Source organism: Pituophis catenifer, unplaced genomic scaffold (genome assembly GCF_029215685.1).
Source record: "Pituophis catenifer annectens isolate HBS135680 unplaced genomic scaffold, rPitCat1.0.hap2 SCAF_9, whole genome shotgun sequence".
Lineage (NCBI taxonomy): Eukaryota > Metazoa > Chordata > Lepidosauria > Squamata > Colubridae > Pituophis > Pituophis catenifer.
In genome coordinates, this window is record NW_027256889.1 from 18587072 (window position 1) to 18610504 (window position 23433).

General features: G+C 40.4%; 2 protein-coding genes and 1 long non-coding RNA gene across 4 annotated transcripts in view; 2 read left to right on the plus strand and 1 right to left on the minus strand.

Annotated features, from left to right (window-relative positions):
* LOC139321050 (RH-like protein) overlaps nucleotides 1-3936 on the plus strand; it is a 28173-nt gene extending 24237 nt beyond the window's left edge. Inside the window, exons 8-10 of one of the 2 annotated variants that reach the window (XM_070949657.1) lie at nucleotides 572-651; nucleotides 2055-2128; nucleotides 3019-3936. In XM_070949657.1, the coding sequence (XP_070805758.1) occupies nucleotides 572-651; nucleotides 2055-2128; nucleotides 3019-3045 (181 nt within the window). In that variant the 3' untranslated portion in view covers nucleotides 3046-3936. The remainder of the gene's footprint in view (nucleotides 1-571; nucleotides 652-2054; nucleotides 2129-3018) is intronic. The other variant, XM_070949658.1, reaches the window with a different exon arrangement.
* Nucleotides 3937-4171: 235 nt separating this feature from the next.
* TMEM50A (transmembrane protein 50A) lies at nucleotides 4172-13903 on the minus strand. The gene is made up of 7 exons (XM_070949659.1): nucleotides 13757-13903; nucleotides 11290-11402; nucleotides 10777-10889; nucleotides 10163-10230; nucleotides 8803-8895; nucleotides 7066-7135; nucleotides 4172-4620 (listed from the first exon to the last, which is right to left on the minus strand). Exons 2-7 carry the CDS (start codon nucleotides 11380-11382, stop codon nucleotides 4575-4577), a joined length of 483 nt encoding a protein of 160 aa, XP_070805760.1. The 5' UTR covers nucleotides 11383-11402; nucleotides 13757-13903; the 3' UTR covers nucleotides 4172-4574.
* A 1760-nt stretch (nucleotides 13904-15663) lies between these two features.
* LOC139321031 (uncharacterized) lies at nucleotides 15664-18957 on the plus strand. The gene is made up of 3 exons (XR_011600747.1): nucleotides 15664-15879; nucleotides 17420-17478; nucleotides 18265-18957. It is a non-coding gene; the product is annotated as an uncharacterized lncRNA (long non-coding RNA).
* The last annotated feature ends 4476 nt before the right edge of the window (nucleotides 18958-23433 follow it).

Consider the following 23433-nt stretch of genomic DNA (forward strand, 5'->3'; position numbering starts at 1 on the left):
CTGCCAACCTAGCAGTTCGAAAACACGTAAAAAATGCAAGTAGAAAAATAGGGACCACCTTTGGTGGGAAGGGAACAGCGTTCCGTGCGCCTTTGGCATTGAGTCATGCCGGCCACATGACCACGGAGACATCATCGGACAATGCTGGTGCTTTGGCTTTGAAATGGAGATTAGCACTGCCCCCTAGAATCGGGAACGACTAGCATCTATGTGCGAGGGGAACTTTTACCTTTATATGAAGCTCAGGTTTTTTGACATTATTCTATTGATTTTCAATTTTCCCTACAAGATAGCTGACCTCCATTATCTTTGCACACCTGCAGTATGTTTCAGGTGGGCATGTTTCAGGAAATATTCAGTTTAAACAGCTATAGGGAAATAGTTGAGACCTAGAGAATTCCTGGGTGTACTATACCCAAGGAAGTATGGTGTCCTCAAGAAAGTTTGAGAATTACTGACACTGTTCATAAGGTCTACCAGAGATCGTATTTAGAAAGCAGAAGCTGACACTCCCTCCCCCCCTCCTTTTACTCAGTTTTGAACACCTCTCTATCTTTATGAACCTCTACAGATTTGGTTGTTCAGCTTTAATTGAAGTTGGTGCACTCAGCTTGAGCCTGTGCCTCAGTCTGTTCAGTGGTCTGCTTACAGGTCTGTATCAAAAACCACTTCACTGCAGAGATGGAATTCAAATTTTTTTTTATTACTGGTTCTGTGGGCGTGGCTTGGTGGGCATGGTGTGGCTTGGTGGGCGTGGCAGGGGAAGGATACTGCAAAATCTCCATCCCCTCCCCACTGCAGGAGAAGGATACTGCAAAATCCCCATTCCCTCCCCAGTCCTGGGGGAAGATATTGCAAAATCTCCATTCCCTCCCCACTCTGGAGCCAGCCAGAGGTGGTATTTGCCAGTTCTCTGAAGAGTTCTCAAAATTTCCGCTACCGGTTCTCCAGAACCTGTCAGAACCTGCTGAATAGCACCCCTGCTTCACTGTCAGTAGAACTTCAATAACAAGTGTTTTATTGGGTCTGCAATTGTCCTCCAAGATTGTCCAATTTTTAGGGGAAAAATCACTCCTCTAAAACTTGTATTAAAATCTGAATTCAGTGAAGGTAATATAGATCAGATTCTTTCTGATAAAAGGATCTGGATTTCTTGGAAATTCAGTTTCCAAGGAAGTTTGTCAGATGTGGTGGCGGAGATTAAAACTACTCCAGTGGTGGGTTGCCCCTGGTTTGCACCGGTTCTATAGAACCGGTAGTAAAACCAGCAGGAGGACCCGCCCACCGACCCCGACGTCATCAGAACGCTTCTGCACATGTGCAGAAGAGCGCGAGCGCGAGTGAAGCAAGCGCATGCGTGTGGCCTCGTTGCAAACCAATAGTAAAGATAAGTAGAACACACCCCTGAACTACTCCCATCCTATACTGGTTACTAACTATCCAGCTGATGGATTTCTGGAACATTTTCACCATTACTTACAATGGGGACAAGAAAGCCTGAGATTTAAAGAAGTGGGATGGTTCTTAAACCAAGTTTTGCACAACTGGACATTTGTAGAGGGAACCCAGCAAACATATGGTTATTTTGTTTCAAATCCTGCCATATATTTACAGATTCTTATCTGTATTTTGGCAAAACTCATGTCTCTAAAAGGATATTCTAGAGTTTAAAAAATGGCTAGGGGGATGTTGTGGCACTATAGTCCAGTTTTGTTTAAATTCAAGTAAATTACATATAATTATCTACGGTGTATTTTAATTATTTTCCATCCTGTTACACGAGCAAATTTATATTGATGGCAACTTTTGGCAGGGTCTGGGAGTCTCCAACGCTTATGGATTAGAAAACACTTTAGGGAAAAAAAAACTACAGTTCAGATTTGGATAAAGGGGAAACCAGATGAAGCAAGGGACACTTGGGGAGAATTAGATGCAAGCTAAAAGACCCAAAATGCAGTGGTTTGGGTGGGTATCGTTAACAGGGATAAACTGTAGAAACTTTTTGCAGTTGTTCAGATTTTGAATGCAGGCCTGGTTTCAACTTATTTTTATAGGTCTCGTTTTAACTTGCAAATTATGGAAAGCACCTCCTGTAACAAAGTACTTCGACGATCAAGTTTATTGGGAGGTAGGATTATATTTTATACTTTTGTGTCTTGTACAGATTGGGATTCAGAAGGTTAGCGTTACATAAATATCTTATTCTTTTTTGCTTCTTGGCAGCAGGGTTACACTGAATGTCTTAGGATATGAGCTATTTTACTCATGCGTTGTTCTTCAACTAAAGCCAGGAGAAAAAAAAGAAATAAACTCCCAGAATGTCTAGATCCAATTCCTCCAATGGACAGTGGTGTTTGGTTTTGGCTTAGTGTGTGATGCAGATTCAGTCAATAAATCATAGTTCAACAAACCATACGGATCATAGTGAATGCTACCATATTAAAAAGTTCAGAACCAAATCTTTCTCATTGATGAATACATGAAAATGTAATATGAATATGCTACAAACACCCTACTTGTTTCTCACTCTTTTGGCTATCTAGAATTAGATCCCACTTGAATGTAATTTGCCTGATTTGGTCCTGTTAATGTGTTGTGGAAACCTAGTAATTTTCATTTGTAAGCTACACTTATGGCTAAGTATTTGAATTAGCCACGTAGGGGGATTCAGGAACTTTACTTAAGCAAGCAAGATTTGTACCCCGTTTCCCTGAAAATAAGACATCCCCTGATAATAAGCCCAATCGGGCTTTTGAGCGCTGGAAATCAGGTAAGACGGCAAGAGGAGCCCCATCTCGCTCCACGTGCCCCAAAATAATAAGACCTCCCAGAAAATAAGGCCAAGCGCTTATTTCGGGGTTCAAAAAAATATAAGACAGGGTCTTATTTTCAGGGAAACACCGTATAACTCACACTTCTGCAGAACAAACTCTCCACTATATATAAACCCATAGTAATTAGTTGCATTTAAGAGTGCATTACAATATTTTAAAAAAAAATACCTTTTTTTATATCTAGTTCCCCCACTTAGCTGTTGGATTCTGAACACCACCATCAGGAGGGCAGCAAGTTACCCAGCTAAGAGACTTTCTCTCTGATGCCACAAGAATGCATGAAAAAAGAGACTTATTTGCTTTATTAAATTTGCCAGCATATTTGGTAAGCATTTAGTATAAAATACTTGCTTGTAAGGCTAAAATGAATATGCCAAAGTGTTTCTATATAAAAAAAGTTTCTTTATATTCTAGGGGCTTTTAAACGCTTAAATAATGTAAGTGGAAAGTGAAGATTAAATATTATATGAGAAACTGAGTTCAGTCATACTATTCTGTGTTTATATACAGTGTTTTTCAGTCATGGAGTTCATGACTCTAAGCCCATGATGGCGAACCTATGGCATGTGTGACACGCCAGCTCAGCTCTGGCACACATGTGGGTGCCGGCCAGCTGATTTTTGGGCCTTCTGGGCCCACTAGAAGTAGGGAAACAGGCTGTTTCCTTCCTCCGGAGGGCCTGGGGAAGGCCTGATTTTCTTTCTCACCTGGCTCCAGATCCTCTCTATGCATCTGGGGAGGGCAAAAACAACCTTCCCCACACTCTCGGAGGCCTGAAACAGCCTGTTTCCCAACTTCCGGTTGGACAGGAAATGACGTTTTTTGCTGTCCCCCGTTTCTAGAGACTCCTAGAGAGGCTTTGGAGCCAGGTGAGAAAAAAAACCGGGCCTATCGGGTCATGGCGTGCCAGGAGCAGGGCGGGGGAGGGGAGCACATGCGTGGGGCGGGGCACACAGAATTATGGATGCGGGCACATGCGAATCTCCTGGCAAGCTATGGCAAAAAGGTTAGCCATCACTGCTCTAAGCTGTCATATAGTTTGGTTTAGCATCCTGTGTTAAAAGTGCTTTAATTAAAAAAAAATATTAAACCAATGGACAAATCAGACTACTGATTCTTTTCCACAACTGAGAACAGACTTCCTTGCAAAGTCAGAAGATTGCATAGGACATTTCTTATACAACCTTCTGCAAATAGCACCTTCCAGACATGTTGGAAAACTACACTGTGCAGGGAAGACAGGGTGTGTATTTGAGGAAAAAGCTAGTCTTTCCATTATGGATATGCTTTTGCTAAAATTCAAAAACTTCGCAAAAAATTGCAAGAAGAAAGTGGCATTAGAAATACAATAAGAGTATATTTCTATTACATTTTATGCACATAAGTAATAACCTTCATATACAAGCATTCCACATATACTGTCAGTCAAGTATTTCACATTTTAAAAAACCAGCACTTATACCCCGGAAAAAAGGAACGGTAAAAGATACATTAATATTAAGGTATAACAAAAACATTCAGTAAGAGGACAGTAAGAGTTCCTCTTCCATCTCAGCTTAATCACAGGCTACAATATTTAATGTCAAAAAGCCAAGAGTAGAAAAGTCTCAAGTTGAAAGGAACAAAAATGGAAATGTGTATCATGATTTTAAAATGTGGGCATTTTCTTTTTTGCTGATAGCAGAGCACTAATATTACAAAATGACAATTAAAAATAGGAGGTGAGATGCTCCACGTCACTTATTGCCACAAATCCTCAGTGCGACCAAATTTAAACACCAGACCGCTGTTAGAAAAAAAGACAAATTATTAGATACATGGATGTCAGAACCCTCATATTAAAAAGCGCAGAACAGGAAAGATTTCCTTCGATCACAGATTAATATAGTTCCTGTCATTTCAATGGTTACTATATTTTTCAGAGTATAAAACACACTTTTTCCCCCCCTAAAAGAGAGTGAAAATTTGGGTGTGTCTTATACACCAAATGTAGCCCCACCCACCCGCTGGCCCCCACCCTTTGGCCTCTGCCTCTCAGCAATTTGCCTCCTTGCAGCCAACAGCCAACAGCCAGTTTCAGTTTCAGCACAGCCTGATTAGCACAAACAGCTGATTGTCGGTTGGATCCTCCCAACCATCAGCTCTTTCAGGCTGCAGGGATTGCCATTGCCTATTGCCGCCTTTGCGCGCCCCATTTTCAGCCTCCGCTGTTTGCTGTTAGGAAGCAAATTGCTGGGAGGCAGAGGCAGATTTTTTTTTCTTGTTTTCCTCCCCCCAAAAGGTAGGTGCATCTTATAGTCCGGAGCATTTTAAACTCTGAAAAATACAGTACTTTGATTGCTTTGCTGTGCCACTATTAATATACTATTCATACTTTACAGAAATATTTTTCAATCTCAGCACTTAAGATGTGTGAACTTTAACTCCCAGAATTTCTCAACCAGTGTGCTTGATGGGGAATTCTGGGAGTTGAAGTCCAAGCATCTTAAAAGATGATAAGATGGAGAAACACTGCTTTGCAGGCAAAGAGACTACATAAAGGAATGGTCTGATTGCTGAAAAGGCAATCCAGTGTGGGAAGGAAATAAGAAAGGCCAGAAAAGAAGCCATGATGGTAAAAATATATTACATAGATAAACTTTCCCCATTTTATGGCCTAGGTTGACTAGCAAAGATTCCCCCAATCATTTCATCCTCGCCAAAAGGAAATTTGATCCGAAAGCTTGCTTTTCCACCCTCAAGTGTATTGACTCCACATCACAATGCCTGAATAGGCCCTTCAGCCAAAAACACCCTTAGTATATTTAAAATCCTTGTTAGTTAAATGGCTAGTTTCATACTGCCAGTTCCTAAAGTGGTTTCTTCACTTTTGGCTTAATACCTTCTGGGAATAAGGCAAAAATTTGAACTAAGCCATAGGTTGTTCACTAAACAAATGAACAACCTATGGCTTAGTATGATGTGTAAGGCAAATAAGTGCAAGTTTCAGAGAGCTTGGTCCTTCTCAGATAATCAAGCTTAGTTTTGTTGGAACAGAAATGTAAAGAGAAAAAGGCCTCAAAATCAAAACTTTGCTGCTCAAATGGGACACAACCAAAGCTTAGTGTAAGGAAAATGTGGAGCCCGCACTCCTTCTGGCATGCTCAGTCTAACCGTGTTTCTAAATGCTATCTATAGTGTCAATAATTTGCACTGTTTCTTTTTGCTATGATTTACAGGTGTTTCACTATATAAAATATACCTGAAATATGGACATGCAGCAGAGTTACCCTGTTTCCCCCAAAATAAGACATCCCCTGATAATAAGCCCAATTGGGTTTTTGAGTGCATGGCAATAAGGCCAAGCGCTTATTTCAGGATTCAAAAAAAATATAAGGGTCTTATTTTCATGGAAACACTGTAGTAAAATAGCAAGTTTGGTGTGTGTTTGTAAAAAAGTTTATATTGTTGGCATAAATGTCTCACTCATTTCCTCATTTTCAAAATCAAGCATCACCCCCATTTCTTTGGACAAATAAGGATTTCTTAGGCATATAAGGTATCCTTATCTTGAAAATGTCTCTAGATGCCTTTCTCTAGGAAAAGATAAAGAAAAACAGCCTTGTCCTGAATCAGACTGAATATTATTTCAGATGGAGGATACAAGGGGTAACCTAAGCTCCCGTTTTATTAATACATCTTTGAATGAAAATATGTTCTTAGTGTAACTTCAGAAAAACTTTATTTCATCAAGATTCTGCTGCTGGTTCTTGTTTGATATTGTTATTTGATTTGTTTAGTTTTGCTTTTATACTTTTACTGGGTAAAGATTTATATTTACTGCCCTTCTTTGACTAATTTGACGATTTTAACTAAAGTGGTTGTTGTGTTTCTCAATAAAAGGCACTCTATAAATACATTTTTATGATTAGTTTTGTTGGCTCAGTAAGCATTTTACTTTAATTAGCATAAAGGAGAACGATGATATAAATATCCCAAATAAATCTTTTTTAAAGCATTCCAATTTTATAAGTTTTATGGTAATGCTCCCACACACCAGTGCTAAAATTTATATCCGTATCATAAACTGGTTCATTTTTACCACTGCCTCCAATCTTTTTTAACAACTACTTACACAGGGCTTCCAAAAATATCCAGGTTGATATATATATAATAGATTACCACACTAGATAATGGATGAGCATAATAATGTATATAATAAATCCAAATAAAGAATGGAAAGCATTCTTACCCAAAGAAAATAAAAGCATTCTGGAAGAAGACTGCTATTCCTGGATAAACTGGTGGTTTGCTTTGTTTGTCTGTGGAAAAAAATAATCACTTTACCAGGTTCCTAAAGTTTATTATTAGCATCTTTCCCACACTAGTGTACTTTATTTTCTCAATGCTAAAAGCATTAATAGATGGCTTCTGATGCTGCCATTTTTATCACAATCTGGCGAACAGTTTTTAGGAATGCATCTAACAGTTTTATTTAGGAATTCATTTATTTGCAAAATTTGATACTGTTTTTCTATCTTGATAATCTTTTTGCTCAAAAACCATCTTGAAAATATATTGAATTGAAAAGAAAAACAACAATGGAGAGGGAATAGACAGAGGAAATAGAGGGACAGATAGGAAGAAGAGGGGAGAAGAGAGGAAAGGAGAGAGGGACAGAAGAAAGGAAAAAGGAGAGGAAGAAAGGGAGGGGAAACAAGAGTAGGAGAGAGGGTTAGAAAAGGAGGAAGAGGGGAGGAGTGGGGGAAAGGAAGGGGAAGGAGAGGAGGACAGAAGAAAGTGGAATAGAATAGAAGAAAGGAGGGAAGGGAAAGAAGAGAGAAGGAGAGGAAGTGGTTGTTGTGAAATAAGAAAGATATGGAATCGTAGAAGAGCAACCCCGAGTATACTTTAAAATTTTAGGAGGAAGACTGAACAAATATGAAAATCAAAAGATAATATGTATGATTAATAATGGCTAAGAGATTGTACATTTGTGTATGCTTTTGAGAAAAAAAAACTTTCAAAAAGAAAAGATAATCTTTTTGCTAGCTTTTTAATTGACACAATTAAAATATTGTTCAAGGCATTCTGTTTCAAACTTCAGGAAGTAATTACGCACTGAAAAACAAACCAGCAAATACGAATTGAAATGGTAGAAAGATGGAATATAAATAAACTTCCTCAAAGCAAATCTCATTCTGCTAGGGAAGATAACTCTGTAAATATGCCTACAGTCCCAATATACAATAGTTCCTACAAAGATATTAAGGATGAGCTTTCACAACTCAGGATTCTCTGAAGCCATGTTCATATAATATATTAAAGCACAATATGATTTGTGTATAGCCATAAAACTCAGCCCATTGTGACTTATGCTATAAATATATTAGATTTCGTATCTATGTGTACACAGCCTAAACATTTTAAAGAAAAAGGCAGTGGTAATATAACTGTATTGAGCCTCCAGGAAAAAACTATCCCTATATAAGAGAAGAGCTTTATAAAAAGGTAAAGGTTCCCCTCGAACATATGTACTAGTTGTTCCCAACTCTAGGGGGCGGTGCGCATCTCCGTTTCAAAGCCGAAGAGCCAGCGCTGTCCGAAGACGACTCCGTGGTCATGTGGCTGGCATGACTCAACGCCAAAGGCGCACGGAACGCTGTCACCTTCCCACCAAAGGTGGTCCCTATTTTTCTACTTGCATTTTTTAATGTGCTTTCAAACTGCTAGGTTGGCAGAAGCTGGGACAGGAAACAGGAGCTCACCCCGTTATGTGGCGCTAGGGATTCAAACTGCTGAACTGCCGACTTTTCGATTGACAAGCTCAGCATCTTAGCCACTGAGCCACCACATCCCATCAAGAGTTTTACACTTCATAGCTTTATACATGATTTCTCATTTCCAATGGAATTTTAGAAGAGCTTCACACAGAAAAAAGATACAGTCCTTTTCCACAGAAGACTACCATTTCAATAATATTTCTTACCATTGATAACATAGCCTCCAAAGAGAATCCACATTGATGCAATCAGGGATCCAAAGGCCAACATAAAACCGATGAACAGCCAGATGCGAGCACCTTAATGTACACAAAGATAACCTCATTATTTTCAAAATAAATAAGTTCAAGACACTGTTTCCTTGCTTGAATGGTAACACCTGTGGACTGTTAGGAACTTTCTATGCTCAAAACCGTAAAAATGTATTCCCCCAATGTACAAACATAGCACATTATGTTTTCAAACACATCCCTTTATAAAAAGAAGCTTTTTTTCACTGCATCTCCTTAAAAGCACATTTTGAGATTTTGAAAATTTGGAATACTGGGTTGGGAAGATCTATCTCCAATCCTCTGCATAACCAAAATAGCCATGTAAAGATATAGATAGCCTAAGAGTTAATTATTGGAATTCATTTTAAAAACAATAGTTCTCCCAGAAGCAGAGGGAGCAGAACCATGGTCTAAATCAATTAGCATGGCATATAAATTGCTAATATAGGAGAATCGGGCCTCAACAAAAAATGGCAGATACATCAGTGGTGGGTTGCCCCCGGTTCGCACCGGTTCTATAGAACCGGTAGTAAAACCAGCAGGAGGCTCCGCCCACCGACCCTGATGCCATCAAAATGCTTCTGCCCAGGGGTGAAATGTAAAATGTGTTACTACCAGTTCTGTGGGTGTGGCTTGGTGGTGGTGGGGTTAATGTGACTGGGTGGGCGTGGCCAACTTTTTTTTTTTTTAACTTTTCAAAGCATTTTTTCTAATGCTTTGAAAAGCCTCTGCCGATCAGGCAACTCAGCTGGGATCGTCAGAGACTTTTCAAAGCATTTTTTTTTTACCACGTCTTCGGCCAAGAGGTTGTAGAAAAAGTGCGCTTAAAAGTAAAAAAAAAAGCCTCTGATGATCACGCGACTCAGCTGGGCATTTTGCTACCGGTTCTCTGAACCACCCGCCGCCATTGCTACCCAATCGGGCGATCCGATCCAAACTGGGAGCATTTCACCCCTGCTTCTGCCCATGTGCAGAAGAGTACGCACGCACGCACGCATGCAAAGTGAGTGCACGCGCGTGGCCCCACTGTGAACCGGTCGTAAAGGTAAGTAGAACACACCTCTGAGAGGCATTATTTTAAAATGTAACTGAATTTTCTCCACAAAATTAGGAATACGATACCCCAGCTTACTAAATGAACAGAATAAAGGAAAATTATTATTTCTCATCCATGACAAAAAAAATAAAATAAAATGAATTTGTAAATAGATGGGAAAGAGGCCCTCAGCATTAATTTTTTTAAAAAATTAGCTTTCTTTCCATTGTGATATAAATAAGCGAAAAATATGTTTACCTGTTTGCCCAAGACACCCTTCACTGTAACTGTCCCCACGCACCTGACCGTTGGAGACGGCATTGATCCTACACAAACAACACAGAATGGAGTTTGGCATGAGCATTGAGAATTCAGCAACTGATGACATATTGAAGTGTCTGAAATGTTCATTAATTTTGCATTATATGTTGCCTTTCTTGCAGTAACAACAGAATTATTATCCCTATGTTGCAAAAGGAAGAAGGGCGAAGGCAAAAACTTGCTAGTGCCATCTAGCATTTTCATGACACAAGTCAGCCTTCAGGCACTTCTGAGCCTAATTTTTCACTACCGTATTTCCCCGAAAATAAGACAGGGTCTTATTTTCTTTTGAACCCCGAAATAAGGGCTTGGCCTTATTATCGGGGGTCTTATTATTTCAGGGGTGCACGAGGCCCGGATGGCCTGCGCACTCACAGCCGGGAGAACTCACAGCCGGGAGTCCAGCAGAGAGAGGCTCCCTTCACGTGCTGCCATCAAGTCCCTCCCCTCCCGCGGGGTGTGTGTAGAACGGGAGCGGCCTGAAGGCACCAAGCCGCGTGAGTGCCTGTCCCCAGAACTATTTTTAACATTGGGATGGAAATGTTACCTACATTAGGAATGCAACTGTAGCTATAACTCCACAAGCATGGTATGAATGGTTGAACTCTGCTGAACCTGGATATTTGACAGCTGCATCTATTATAATCCACCACCCTGTAAAAAACTGAACACATTTCCATTATCAGCATCATCAACACAACGCTTATCTTTTAACACTACTCTCACAGACATTAAAATAACAATATTCCAGAGGCAATGAGAAAAGATTACAATAAACACAAACACTCTGTTGGCCCCAAGAAACAATATTTTTATAGAAGAATATTAAAAGATAAGATGCATTCTAAATTTATTGAATTAGATCAATATATTTCAAGGTGGACCTATTGATTCTTCCATATTATGCATGTAAAATATAATAACAATAAAGATTTTTATATCACCGAGTCGTTTAGTTTAGTTTAGTTTAGTTTAGTTTATTGATTAGCTCTTGGTCATATCAAAGTTCAGAGTTCCAGATGTAATGTAAGGCGTGTTAATATATAAATAAGAATTAAACATACCAGCACACCAGCTGCGATAGAAGCTATTGTATTTCGTTTTTCTCCCCAGTCAACACACTCGGAGCATCTAACATTTTCAAGGAACCCAGACATATTTCAATCCTCTGAAAAACCTAGGTGAGAAAATGAATGTAATTTTTCTTTCTCTGGTTTTGTTTTAAATGCGTGATTTTTTTTAAAAATGTGCTAACTGTATTTACTGCTTTCAAAGTGTTAGAATCCAAGATGCTTATAAAAATGTGACAGATATCTTTAGGCATATATGAAGTACAGATACACAGAGATCCAGAGGTGCTGATACACATATCGGAGCTGTGCTCTGTTAGTCTCCAGATGCATTTAATTATAAAATATGCTGTTAACAAGCAAATGTTTACCATCATCAAACTACTTTTTTAAAACAAAAACAGATGATCACACAATTGAAAATATCCCACTTACAACTTCCCTTACTGGACAGATTTTCAGCACACTCAGGATAAAAACACTTCCACCCAAAAAAGTGTGCAAATACAGTTATTCACATACTCTTCCGATCACTTCTGCTTAATACAATGGAGGTTTTCTCAAATGAACACAACTTTTGGCCTTCATATCAACAAAATGGCTACATTTCAACAAACAAACTCTTAATAACAACTAGAGCCCCACTTTTCAAACATCCTTTTACAAGGAAACTTCAGCACCCTAGTTGGTGAACATTATTCACAGATCAAAAATAAGTTGCCCCAAATGCATCGCAATCAAGTCTACTGAAATAGTCTGACTGTTCTACTGAAAAATCTATGGAGATTCTCAGCAGGGTGGATTTGATTTAAATCGAGTTGATTTAAATCACAATTTAAATTATGATTTAAATCACTAGTAAAAAGGCTTGATTTAAATCAACTCGATTTAAATCATAATTTTTAAAGAGCAACTGTCATCTCTGCTACTCCTTTGACCCACTGTTGACTCACCAATAGTCCCAGTGTTGCAGAATATACAGCCTTGTGCTACATAACTAAGCTCCATTTCATGCTGAATAAACTAAATTATTTATGTATCTTAAATAGAAGACTATCTTACGATAGTTTTACCCCAAAAGTTTTTTATTAAAATAAATTCAATAAAAATCAAAAAAATCCGATTTAAATCAAAAAAATCTGATTTTTTTGATTTTTAAAAAAAAATCATTGATTTTTATCCACCCTGATTCTCAGTCATGCAGTCATGGTTGTCCCAAAGGTGCTTTTCCAAAAGGCAACTGAAGAAGCTTCTTGCAGTAGTGGCTTTCAATTTAGTTTGCTACTGGTTTGCTCACACATACGCAGAAGCGTTTGGGCGGAGCCTCCCACTGCCTCTGCTACCAGTTCGCCCAATCTGGGGCGAACCGGTAGCTACCCACCACTGGCTTCTTGGATGAGAAGTGAAACGACTTCAAGGAAAAACGAAGTCCAGTTGCCTTTTGAAAAAGCATCTTTTGAGTTCTACTGAAATAGTTCTTTACATTTCAATACCGGTTTTATTGTGCAGATAAAACACTCCCATTTCCTACCATAAGAGCACCACTCACAGTTGGATTTCTCCCAAAAAAGCATCCTGTTTCAATTCAATTATTAACCCATTAAGCAACTAAGCACATGCTTACGGCACCACGCCCAAAAGGGGGCACCACAAAGTTGAGAAAGGGGAAAAAAAAACAAACCCAATGAAGATTTGTAAAAAAAAAAAAAAAAAAAAAAGTAAAACTAAAACATCTTGAGCTTAGGGCACCAGTGAGCCTTAATCCACCACTGAATTAACCCCACTGGTCCACACGATTTACATCGTTATAAACCTGCCAGCCACATTTTAGTGTCGTTTTTGTATGCCAGGCCAACTCAAAAAAATAAAAATCAAAAATCAAATCCCCTTATTAAATCAATCACGATTACATAGACCTGGAAATCCCAGTTACTGAACCTTAAAAATTTCCACACTCTTTGGGATTGCATAACAGGCAAGAGAGGCCTCCAATCTCGGCAACTTTAAGATTTGTGGACTTCAACTCCCAGAATTCCTCAGCCCGCTTTGCTGGCTGAGGAATTCTGGGAGTTGAAGTCCACAAGTCTTAAAGTTGCGGAGATGGGAGACCCCCTGCACAACGGGATACCCCAAGGTTTTGTAATCTCATCACGTTTAGAGGCGTGTGGACTTCAACTCCCAGAATTCCCCAGTCAGCCATTGGGCCGACGCCGTTTGGATCTATGCCGCAGCCCCAAGCGGATTCATTCAATCCCCCGAGTTAGGCGGATGGTGAGAGCGAAGGAGCGAGGCCCTCCAAACGCTCAGGCCCTGCTTCCGGTGGGGGAGGGGGGAGAGAGAGAAAATCGCCAGGGCGACCCGAGGCTTCCCAGCCCCGCGATACACCCACGCCGGCCAGCTCTAAGCCCCGGGCTGCGACCCTCTCGGACACACGAATGGTTCCCCCCCCCTCCTCACTTACCGCCCCTCGAGCGCCTTGGGAAAGTAGCCGGCGCGCGCTCAGCTGACTGCGGGCGTCGCCAGCGCTAACCACGCCTTCTCCCTCCCTCAGGTAAACAAAAGCGGGGCCGGCTCAAGGACCCGTATGCTCGAAAGGCCGCAATCCAGCATGTCTCTCGTTTTGCGCAAGCGCTAATTTCGGGCTCGGCCTGCTGGTACGTGCGCAGGCGCGTTCTCGAGCTCCCCCGCTGGCACCACAGCTTTGGAGCCTGCGCATGCGCCCCCAAGCGGCGGCGGCGGGGGCGGGATCGATTTGGCAGCCGGCAGCAGGCTGCGCAGGCGCTCTGCTCAAAACGGAGTCGTTGGGTGGTGTCTTGTGTTTTGAATCCTTTTAAAAATCGAAACAACTATTCAGTAACAGAGTTGGAAGGGACTTTGGAGGTCATCTGGTCCAACCCCCTGCTGTACTAGGGATTCGAACCGCCGACCTTTCTGATCTTGACAAGCTCAGCATCTTAGCCACTGAGCCAGAGAACAAAGTTACCAATACATTCCCATAAATCACAGAGGCTCAATTAGCCACCTGACCGCCTATGACATCCCTGTTTTAAATCTTTTTATCTAATCATGAGAAAATGCACGTTGGCTTGGAGGTGGGGCCTATGAAAGCCACACCCCACAGGATGAAATAAAGGTAGTCCTCAATTTACGACCATAATTGAGCCCAAAAATTATGTTGCAAAGTGAGAAATTTGTTATGTGAATTTTGTCCAATTTTACGTCTTTTCTTGCCACATTTGTTAAGCGAGTCACTGCAGTTGTTAAATTAGTAACACCATTGTTCAATGAAACTGGCTTCCCCATTGAATTTGCTCGTCAGAAGGTCACAAAGGGTGATCACATGACCTCAGGACACTGCAACTGTCATAAATTTGAATCAGTTGTCAAGCATCTGAATTTAAATCATGTGACCATGGGGATGCTGCAATGCTCATAAGTGAAAAATTGTCATAATTTTTCAATGCCGTTGTAACTTTGAATGGTCACTAAGTGAACTGATGTAAGTCGAGAATTACCTGTACAGCACAATACAAGTAGTCCTCAAATTATGACAACTGGACCACAAAATGTATGTTGCTAAGTGAAGTGTTTAAGTGAGCTTGCCCCATTTTGCGACTTTTCTAGCCACGGTTGCTAAGTGAATCATTCCATTTGTTAAGTTAGTAACACGGTTGTTAAGCGAATCTGGATTTCCCGTTGATTTTGCTCATCAGAAGGTTGCAAAAAGGTGATCACATGACCTCAAGAAACGGCAACCGTTGTAAGTATGAACCAAGCAACTGAGTTTTGATCATGTGACCATAGGGATGCTGCAACGGTCATAACTGTGAAAACGGTCATAATCAGGGGTGAAATCCAGCAGGTTCTGACAGATTCTGGAGAACCGTTAGCAGAAATTTTGAGTAGTTCCGAGAACCGGCAAATGCCACCTCTGGCTGGCCCCAGAGTGGGGAGGGAATGGGGATTTTGCAGTATTCTTCCCCTGGAGTGGGGTGGGAATGGAGATTTTGCAGAGATTTTCCCTTGCCACGCCCACCAAGCAATACCACACCCACCAAGCCACGCCCACAGAACCAGTGGCTTATGACCAGTGGATTTCACCACTGGTCATAAGTCACTTTTCAGTGGCGTTGTAACTTTGAACGGTCACTAAATGAAGTGTTGTGGAGGAATGCCTGTCCATAGCTGAGGGAGCAGAATCCTGTTTCTATGGTGAAAAATCAAAGCCCTGCCCACACCGTAGTACGCATGCGCAATAACGACATTGACAGTCGGCGGGCGCGCGCTTTACCCGAGCTCTTCGCTAGGCTGTTCTGGAAGCTTCTGATTCCTTCAGTCGGAGCCAGGCGCTCGAAGGAGGCGGTTGTGTTGGTGGTGGCTGCTACTAACGGGGAGCCAATTGAACGTGCCTTTTTTCTTTCTTCTCCTCAGGAGTCTTGAGCAGCAATCGAGTGGGCTTTTTTAAACCTATTTCATCGTTGGCGTGAGGAATTCGGAGTGTTCTTTTCAGGCGTTTCCTCATCTCGGCTTTTTTGCTCTAACGGCAGTGACTAACGTCTCCCCTCACGGACCTCCGCGGAGCCAGTAAGTCCTTTCTCGGCTTTTAAAAAAAAACGTACTGAATCTTAAGACCTAAAAAAAAAAGAAAGGAAATATCGTTCTGTTTTGGCGTAATAATAACTCTCCACGAAGGCTACGTTCACACAACGTAAACCCTGATTTAACCGCCTCAGCCCCCCCTTTCCCGAGATTAACGCTACACCTAAAGGCCTGATGGAAAGGAGGTGTCGGGTTTCCACCTCACTCGAAGAAGCTGCAGGGCGTGGAAATACAGGGGTGACATTAAGATGGTCGTGTTGAAATACTGAAGAGAGCTATTATTATTAATTAATAATAATTAAGTAATAATAATTAAGTAATAATTAATATTACTTAGTTATTGTCTATTGTTTATGGCGGGGTGTGTGTGGCGCGGGTGAGGTAAGCTTGCCCTGTTTTGCTAGTCTTGGTCTGTAAAAAAAAATCGGCCGAAGCTGCTCGAGGTGCGTAGAAATCTCCTGTTAGGTTTTCCCTTCGTTAAAATCTGCCCGCAAAAGTCCACCCTTTTCGCGTTGCCTTTGATCTGTTTTGTAAAAATCCTTCTGTACTCGTCAATGGCCGTAAAATAGAATATACAGAATTCTTTATTGGCCAAGTGTGATTGGACACACACAAAATTTGTCTTTGTCCGAAAAATCAGTTCGGTTCTAAAATTTTTATTTGGAAATCCTGTATCAAGCCTGTTTTCTTAAAAAATAAATGCAAATTTATAAAGTTTATACAGAAATTGTACCTAATCTCTGCTGCTATTGGGTTTTAATGGGCAAATTACAGATTTTTTCCCCCTTAATTTGTAGTCTTAATTTCCTCCTATCTTTCCTTTGTTGTAGTCCTCCCATTATTTGGCTATAAACTTGAAGGACCAATTGTAAGAGTGCAATCTACTAGTTTTTAAACTCGGGTCCTCCTGGTCTTGGTCTTTTTCCCCTAATGCATTTGTTTAAAATCATAACCAAAGGCATTGAGTATATTTACAATAACCAAAGATAGGGCTAGGTAAAGTATTGCTAATCTGTAGGCAAGAAGGAGAGAGAAGAAATTGTTAAATTCTAATGGCCCAGCACTCTGTAGGATGTACCTTAACACAGGAAAATTAAGAATCATCTAGTCAGAAGTTTAATATATGAAATTTTGTGCTGATTGGGATTGCATATCACTGTTGGCTGTTTTGTAGTTCAGTGTTGTGCAAAGGCAGAGTGATTAACATGGCTTGGTACACTGTGTGAATTTTGGTAGCCTTTTAATTCGATGATTTAGTTAAAATGAATATTGCAGGTGGGTGATAGATGAATTTGCTGAACACAACTGATTCCCCCCCCCCATGTACTGTTTATAGTATCTCAAGGTGTGCTTGAATGCTTACACTGTGTGATTTTACAGTGCATTTCATTGCAAACTACAATAAACTAGGTATTATGAAATAAATCTCAGTGTGATGTTACTAGGAAAAATACCGATGTTTTTGCATTAGGAAGAGGCTGATCTAGTTATAAATTTGATTGAGGATCTTAAAACTCTTTTACAGGAGTCCTTACCAAATAAATGGAAATTGCAAGAAGAAAGAGATTTCTGTGGCACTTAATGGTAATTTCAACAATAAATTGGTTTTTTTTAATTTATTTTTAATTTGATTTATATGCCGCCCTTCTCTGAAGATTCAGGGCGGCTTACAATGCGTTAAGCAATAGCCTTCATACTTTTGTATATTTTATACAAAGTCGGCTTATTGCCCCCACAATCTGGGTCCTCATTTTACCTACCTTAGAAAGGATGGAAGGCTGAGTCAACCTTGAGCCTGGTGAGATTTGAACTTGCAGTAATTGCAGGCAGCTGATGTTAATAACAGTGCTTTAGTCTGCTGCAATACCAGAACTCTTATGTTGAATTAAAGCTTTATAGCTAGAAATTTGTAGTTGTCTGAAATTCTGAGATAGAGGAAAAGAACAGGGTACAATCTTTCTAAATATGCAGCAAATTTATTAAAAATGATGAAAGTGAAAATAAGGAAAAAAGCAGATATATAGAAGGAAAGGCTTAGAGTTGTGTTTATAGCAGGATGGACTCCATAGCAATGATGTATGTTGCTAAAATGTCTTATGTAACAGCTGCATTTTGACTAAGTACAGATAGACTTAATCTTTGTGGGCATATTGTTACAAGAATTCTAATCCTGTTTTGTGTTAGTACTAGCGAAACAGGTGTCTGAGTAAATTGTTTAGGCTTGTCTCCTAAATACTTGATTATTCCTAGGATTTAGTGATGTTTATAAAATGGAATATGAAATAAGGCAGTTCAGAAAGACATAAGTAGTAGAAGAAATGTAAGTTTACGGTGTTGAGGTTTTCTAAAACGTTGTTTTTCAATCTAAAGTAATTGGGACTGGACAGCAGACAGCAGAAGGGACATGTTCTAAAATTTCTGAAAAGCAGAAAGTGAGCAAGATGACAGATGAGATGACAGGATTCATGGATGACTTGACTCTGAGCTCACCTAAAGGGAAATTTCAATCATGTTCAAGGAGCAGCTGCAGCAGGCGATCCTCAGTATCTTCTAGTGATTCATCTTACAGTTCAAGTATTTCATCTTCCTCCACAAGCTGGAGTAGATCAAGGAGCAGATCAAGATCACATGCTAAAAGGATTTGTTCTCAGAGATCCAGAGGATACTCAAGATCTTATTCCAAGAGTCATTCAAGATCACACAATTACAGATACCAGGAAAAAGCCCATCTTAGATATTACAGAAGATATCCTCTTTCATGTCCAATATATCAATCCCAGAGCAGATCTTCTGTTAGATCATACTATCACAAGTCTTACTCCAGAAGTAAATCAAGAAGCAGAAGGATAGTATGGGTTTGGAAGAACCGCATGTCCTGAAGATTATAGAAGGTGAAGAAACCACTCCCGAACAAGATCTCACAGTAGAATCCCTCTTCGCTTGACAGAAAAAGGTATTCGGGGGGATGGGGGGGATCTTGGGTTGTCAAAGTATTCCAAAATTATTTGGAAAATTCTTTGTCCAGATATGAAAATGGCAATGTTTGAAGCATCTTACAGTGTATCTTATAAATAATGGCAAATCTTGGAAAAAAGGAATAAATATGTTGGGTGCCTTGTAATTGAGTGAATGATGTTAGATATCTGCCTTCAAATTACAGTGTAATTGTTGAATTATTGGCTGGTTTTGAAAGTCATTGCATTGCATTTACGAAAGAAAGAATAGAGTACTAAATTAAAGCTGATGAGGGAATGTTAGTGCCTTTTAGTAAGTATGGGGGCAGGGGCAAAACTGATCTCTGAGAAATCTGTGTATTTTAAACAATTTCTTTCTTTCTATAGAAAAAGAGAACTACTTGAAATAGCAAAAGCTAATGCAGCTAAAACTTTTGGGAAAGAAATTGTCCTGTCAGACAGTTTAAAAATCGATTCCAAAACCAGTGAAAATGGAAATCCAAAAGACAACTTAGATTTTAAGGTAAATATAAAATATATTTTCAAATAATGAAAGTTTTGTAAGAGTCCCTTAAAAAAATCTTGCGTTATTTCATAGTCAGAAAATAAACTTTGAAAACTGAGTTGTGGAATTTGTTAACGAATTCTGGTTACCAAATCTTGAAATCATCCAACTTCTGATGTTTTAAAAAATAATCCTATTAATAAAACTATATTTTTAAAAAATCCTTCCATTTTTTTCTTGTTAACCCAGTCAAACCATATCAAATGGATTTTAAACTTTACCTGTCAAACTGTCATGGAACAATTTGTTTCCAGAAATCCATTATCCAAACGCACTACACATTTTACATGCTTTATTTCTGTCATATAGAAATCATGAATAGGATCTGCAGCTCTGATGAAGATAATATTGGCAATTGATTGGGTTTTAGTTCTGACTCATGGGAGGGGTTCAAATTAGTCTGAAATGGTTGGAAAACTTTTATATAAAATTGAACAAATTAAGTATCAAAACTTTAATAAGCAGTGATGTTAGGTGATATTAAAATACTATACAGTTCTATTCCAGGTATTAAAAGACAGGAACTGCCTATTTGAAAATATTTTCTGAATTCTTTAATATGAAATAACAAAATTCTTTATGTAATTCTTAATGAAGTGTGACCTTTCCATTCATTTATTTTACAAAGAAATTAAAATTTAGGAATGGCTCTTAATCTTGAGCTAAATGTACTGAAAATAGCAAAGGTGAACATAAATTGGCATTAATCTTAGTCCTAACATAAGTTCATTTGTCTGAAAGCAAGAAACTGATTAGCGATTTTAGTGTAGGATTGTTTTGCAATCACATATAGATCTGTTCAAAAACCAGCCCAATTAAATTTTGGGAGAGTTATTCCCAAGTTATCATGCAAAGAATTCCAACCACTTGTCTCGAAGGTCCCTTCCAACTCTCCTATTTTGTTGTTTATCCTTAATTCGAAACAATGCAAAGTATATTCCTATAGGAGAAACTTCATTTCATCATGACTATTACGAATATTAGGAAAAGCAAAGTACTTAATAAGTTCATATGACGTTGATTTTGTGAGTTTGCATTTTGTTCATGTAATTTCTGTGAAATTCAGTATTTTTTGTACATCCTTAGAAAGAATTGTAGTTTTAGGATACTGTAGGAATATCCCTAAATACCCTAAAATTCCACCTTTTTATTATGCTGCCTGTAAGAATAAACATATTTGCTTGAACAAATAATGACTGACAAATTCTGACTTATTCTAATTTTCTATTTTTCAGAATATGCCAAGGTCGCTGGCCCTGAAATCAACTAGTCTGCTTTCTAAAAATATGGTAGTATCCCCAACAAGAGAAGAGAAAAAGGGCTCTGCTGGCCAGTGGATTCCTGTTAAGAATGAGGAAAATGTCCTGTTTCATAATTTTTCACCTAAAAGTACAACTTTCAGAGCAAGCTAGTAGTTCTGTTCTAGTTAATAACATCTGAAATATGAAATCCAAAATATCTCATTTTTGAGGTTTAAATATAGGTTACCTCATTTGAAACTAGAATTTGTTTTGCAGATAGAAAATGGAACACACAGACCAGGGGTGAAATGCTCCTGGTTTGGACCGGATCAGCCGATCCGGTAGTGATGGCAGGTGGTTTGGAGAACTGGTTTTTTACTTTTAAAAGCTTTTTTTACAACCTATTAGACTGAATAGGTTGTTTAAAAAATGCTTTTAAAAGTAAAACAAAAAAGATTGCGCGCCACAGCTGATCCCCACCCCACCCCACCCCACGCTGTTCTACTTACCCCATGCCTCCTTTTGGCGTGCACTGTGTGCACGCGCACACCTCACATTTGGTGTGTGTTGCACATATCCGTGTGCATGTACCGCCAGTGAACCAGTAGTAAACCGGTTCAGATTTCACCACTGACACACACCCAATGAATACAGGTAAGATTTTTTTATCTGTAAATTTTGCTTTTTTACTGAAATGGATTATGTCACAAACGGGAATTCTTACTGATAGGTTTTAGTGTGTAATATATGTAGCAGAACAAATGAAGGTTTCTTCATTTTATAATTTTAAGCACTTTTAAACTGAATTATGGCTCCTGTTGGTAATTCATTTTACCTATGTAGTTAATGTTTTGCTTTAACAAGAATACTTGTTACAGTAAGTACAAAGGCAACAAAAGATGCATTAGTGAGGTTCTAGTATTTTCATATTAATTCTTGCCTGTTACCAACACTGCATAAATTACTCTCCTTGCACTATTAAGAAACATTTCTAATATGAAATCTAAAGTTTATATAGCTGTGAATAAGCCTGTCACAAATATTTAAGTCATGCTTCAAGCAGAAAGGGCTAGTACCTAAACTTGCCCCCTATTTGGGGGCTGGAGGCTGGAGGTATGAAGGACTTGAATGTTGGAAAGATCTGGGGGGCTCGGAGAGGCTGGTGGTCAGCTGAGGAGCGGACATCTGGTCGCCTCGGGTTGTCTCTCCCCCCCCTTTTTTTTTTTTTTTTACTGGCCTGGTTTCAGGCCTTATTGTGGTCGCTCGTCCCCAGCTTGCTTCCTTGCTGCAAGTTACCTCCCTTCTTATGTTTCATCCGCCCTCTCCCGGGATTATTACTATTCTGCTTTTATGGATCGGCATTATATTACAGCTGCGCCCCTTAACCATATGGAGAGTGGACAATGATGTTGCGGGGCTGAGGGAACCGATTTTTTACTGCTGTCTCACTATCAGAGGGGATAGTCCATCGAAATTTCTACTGCCTTTTCCATCCAGGCCAGCCACCGTGAGAGGGTGGCTTTGGATGTTTACCCTCTGATTATGTCGTAATGGCACGAGATTTCTCCCACTGCCGTGAGAGGACAGTGGAGTCCAGCCTATCCGCATCGAGTTCTCTGCTCTTCTGCTCCTAGACCTTTAGACTATCTTACTGAACCCTGGCCAGATGTCACCTTCCATTACCGGTTATTGATGTACTCGGCGGCCGAGCTTCTTGCATTGCGAGACTCCCCCCTCTCGCAGGTCTGGCTCTCCATACTATCGAGGGCCTACCTTGATGACGGGTTTTGGATACCTGAGAAGTGGCATGCTGCGAGGAGGTGGTTGAGGGATTTTCTGGAGAAGTTTTTAGCTAAAATTTTAAGGGGTTCGGGGGGGGGTTGTTCTGTGACGGGACCTGGGGGGGTCCTTACAGATCAGGGAGATAGCCGGTCGAACGGCACCAGTGGGGATGGCGGGGAGGGGGGGCTGGACGGGGCGTGGTGGGGTGAGGGTCATTCTATCACTGTGGTGGTTGGGAGATACAGTGATGGAGGGAATAGAGGGTGTAAGGACATCAGAGGGGCGTGTCCCCACTGTTTACAGTGAGTTCAGCGCTCCGGCCTTCATAGTTCTGCCTGCGCCCCTGGGGGGTTAGGAGTGTGGAACCTGGGACTCCGGCTGGTGTATGTTAATGCCAGGTCCGTTGTTAACAAGGCTCCCCTCGTACGAGATCTGATTGATGGGGGTGCGGACCTGGCCTGTATCACGGAGACCTGGTTGGGTCCGGAGGGAGGGGTTCCTAGGGGTGGCGGTTGTTATTAGGGAAGGACTTAGACCTAGGGAGGTCACTGTCCCTCAGATAGGCGGGTGTGAATCATTTCTGCTGAAGTGGGACCCTGGAATACAGTCGGCTCTGTTGATTACGTACCTGTCTCCCAGCTGCATGTCTTCAGTCCTGCCTGCACTGCTCGAAGTCTTAGCTGAACTGACGGTTGAGCTCCCCAACCTGATGGTTGTGGGAGAGTTTAATCTCCCGTCAGCCAGTGAGACATCCGAGTTGGTCCGGGAGTTCATGGCCTCCATGATGGCCATGGACCTGACTCAAATTGTACAGGGCCCAACTCACAGCGGTGGGCACACACTCGACCTGATTTTTATCTCTGGGCAGTGGATAAATGTTCGGGGTAGGGGTGAACTTTCTATTCAGCCCCTGTCATGGACCGACCATTCCCTCCTTAAGCTAGACTTTCCATCGGTCAACCCCCACCGCTGGGAGGCGGAACCGACTCATTGGTTC

Bases quoted from the DNA above. Each gene is read 5' to 3' on its own strand.
- TMEM50A (XM_070949659.1), bottom strand. From the start codon at position 11,382: ATGTCTGGGTTCCTTGAAAATGTTAGATGCTCCGAGTGTGTTGACTGG. The intron at 10,231-10,776 runs GTAGGTAACATT...TTGTTTGTGTAG, and splicing joins GCTACAGTTGCATTCCTAAT to GATCAATGCCGTCTCCAACG. The intron at 4,621-7,065 runs GTAAGAATGCTT...TTTTTCTAACAG, and splicing joins AATGCTTTTATTTTCTTTGG to CGGTCTGGTGTTTAAATTTG.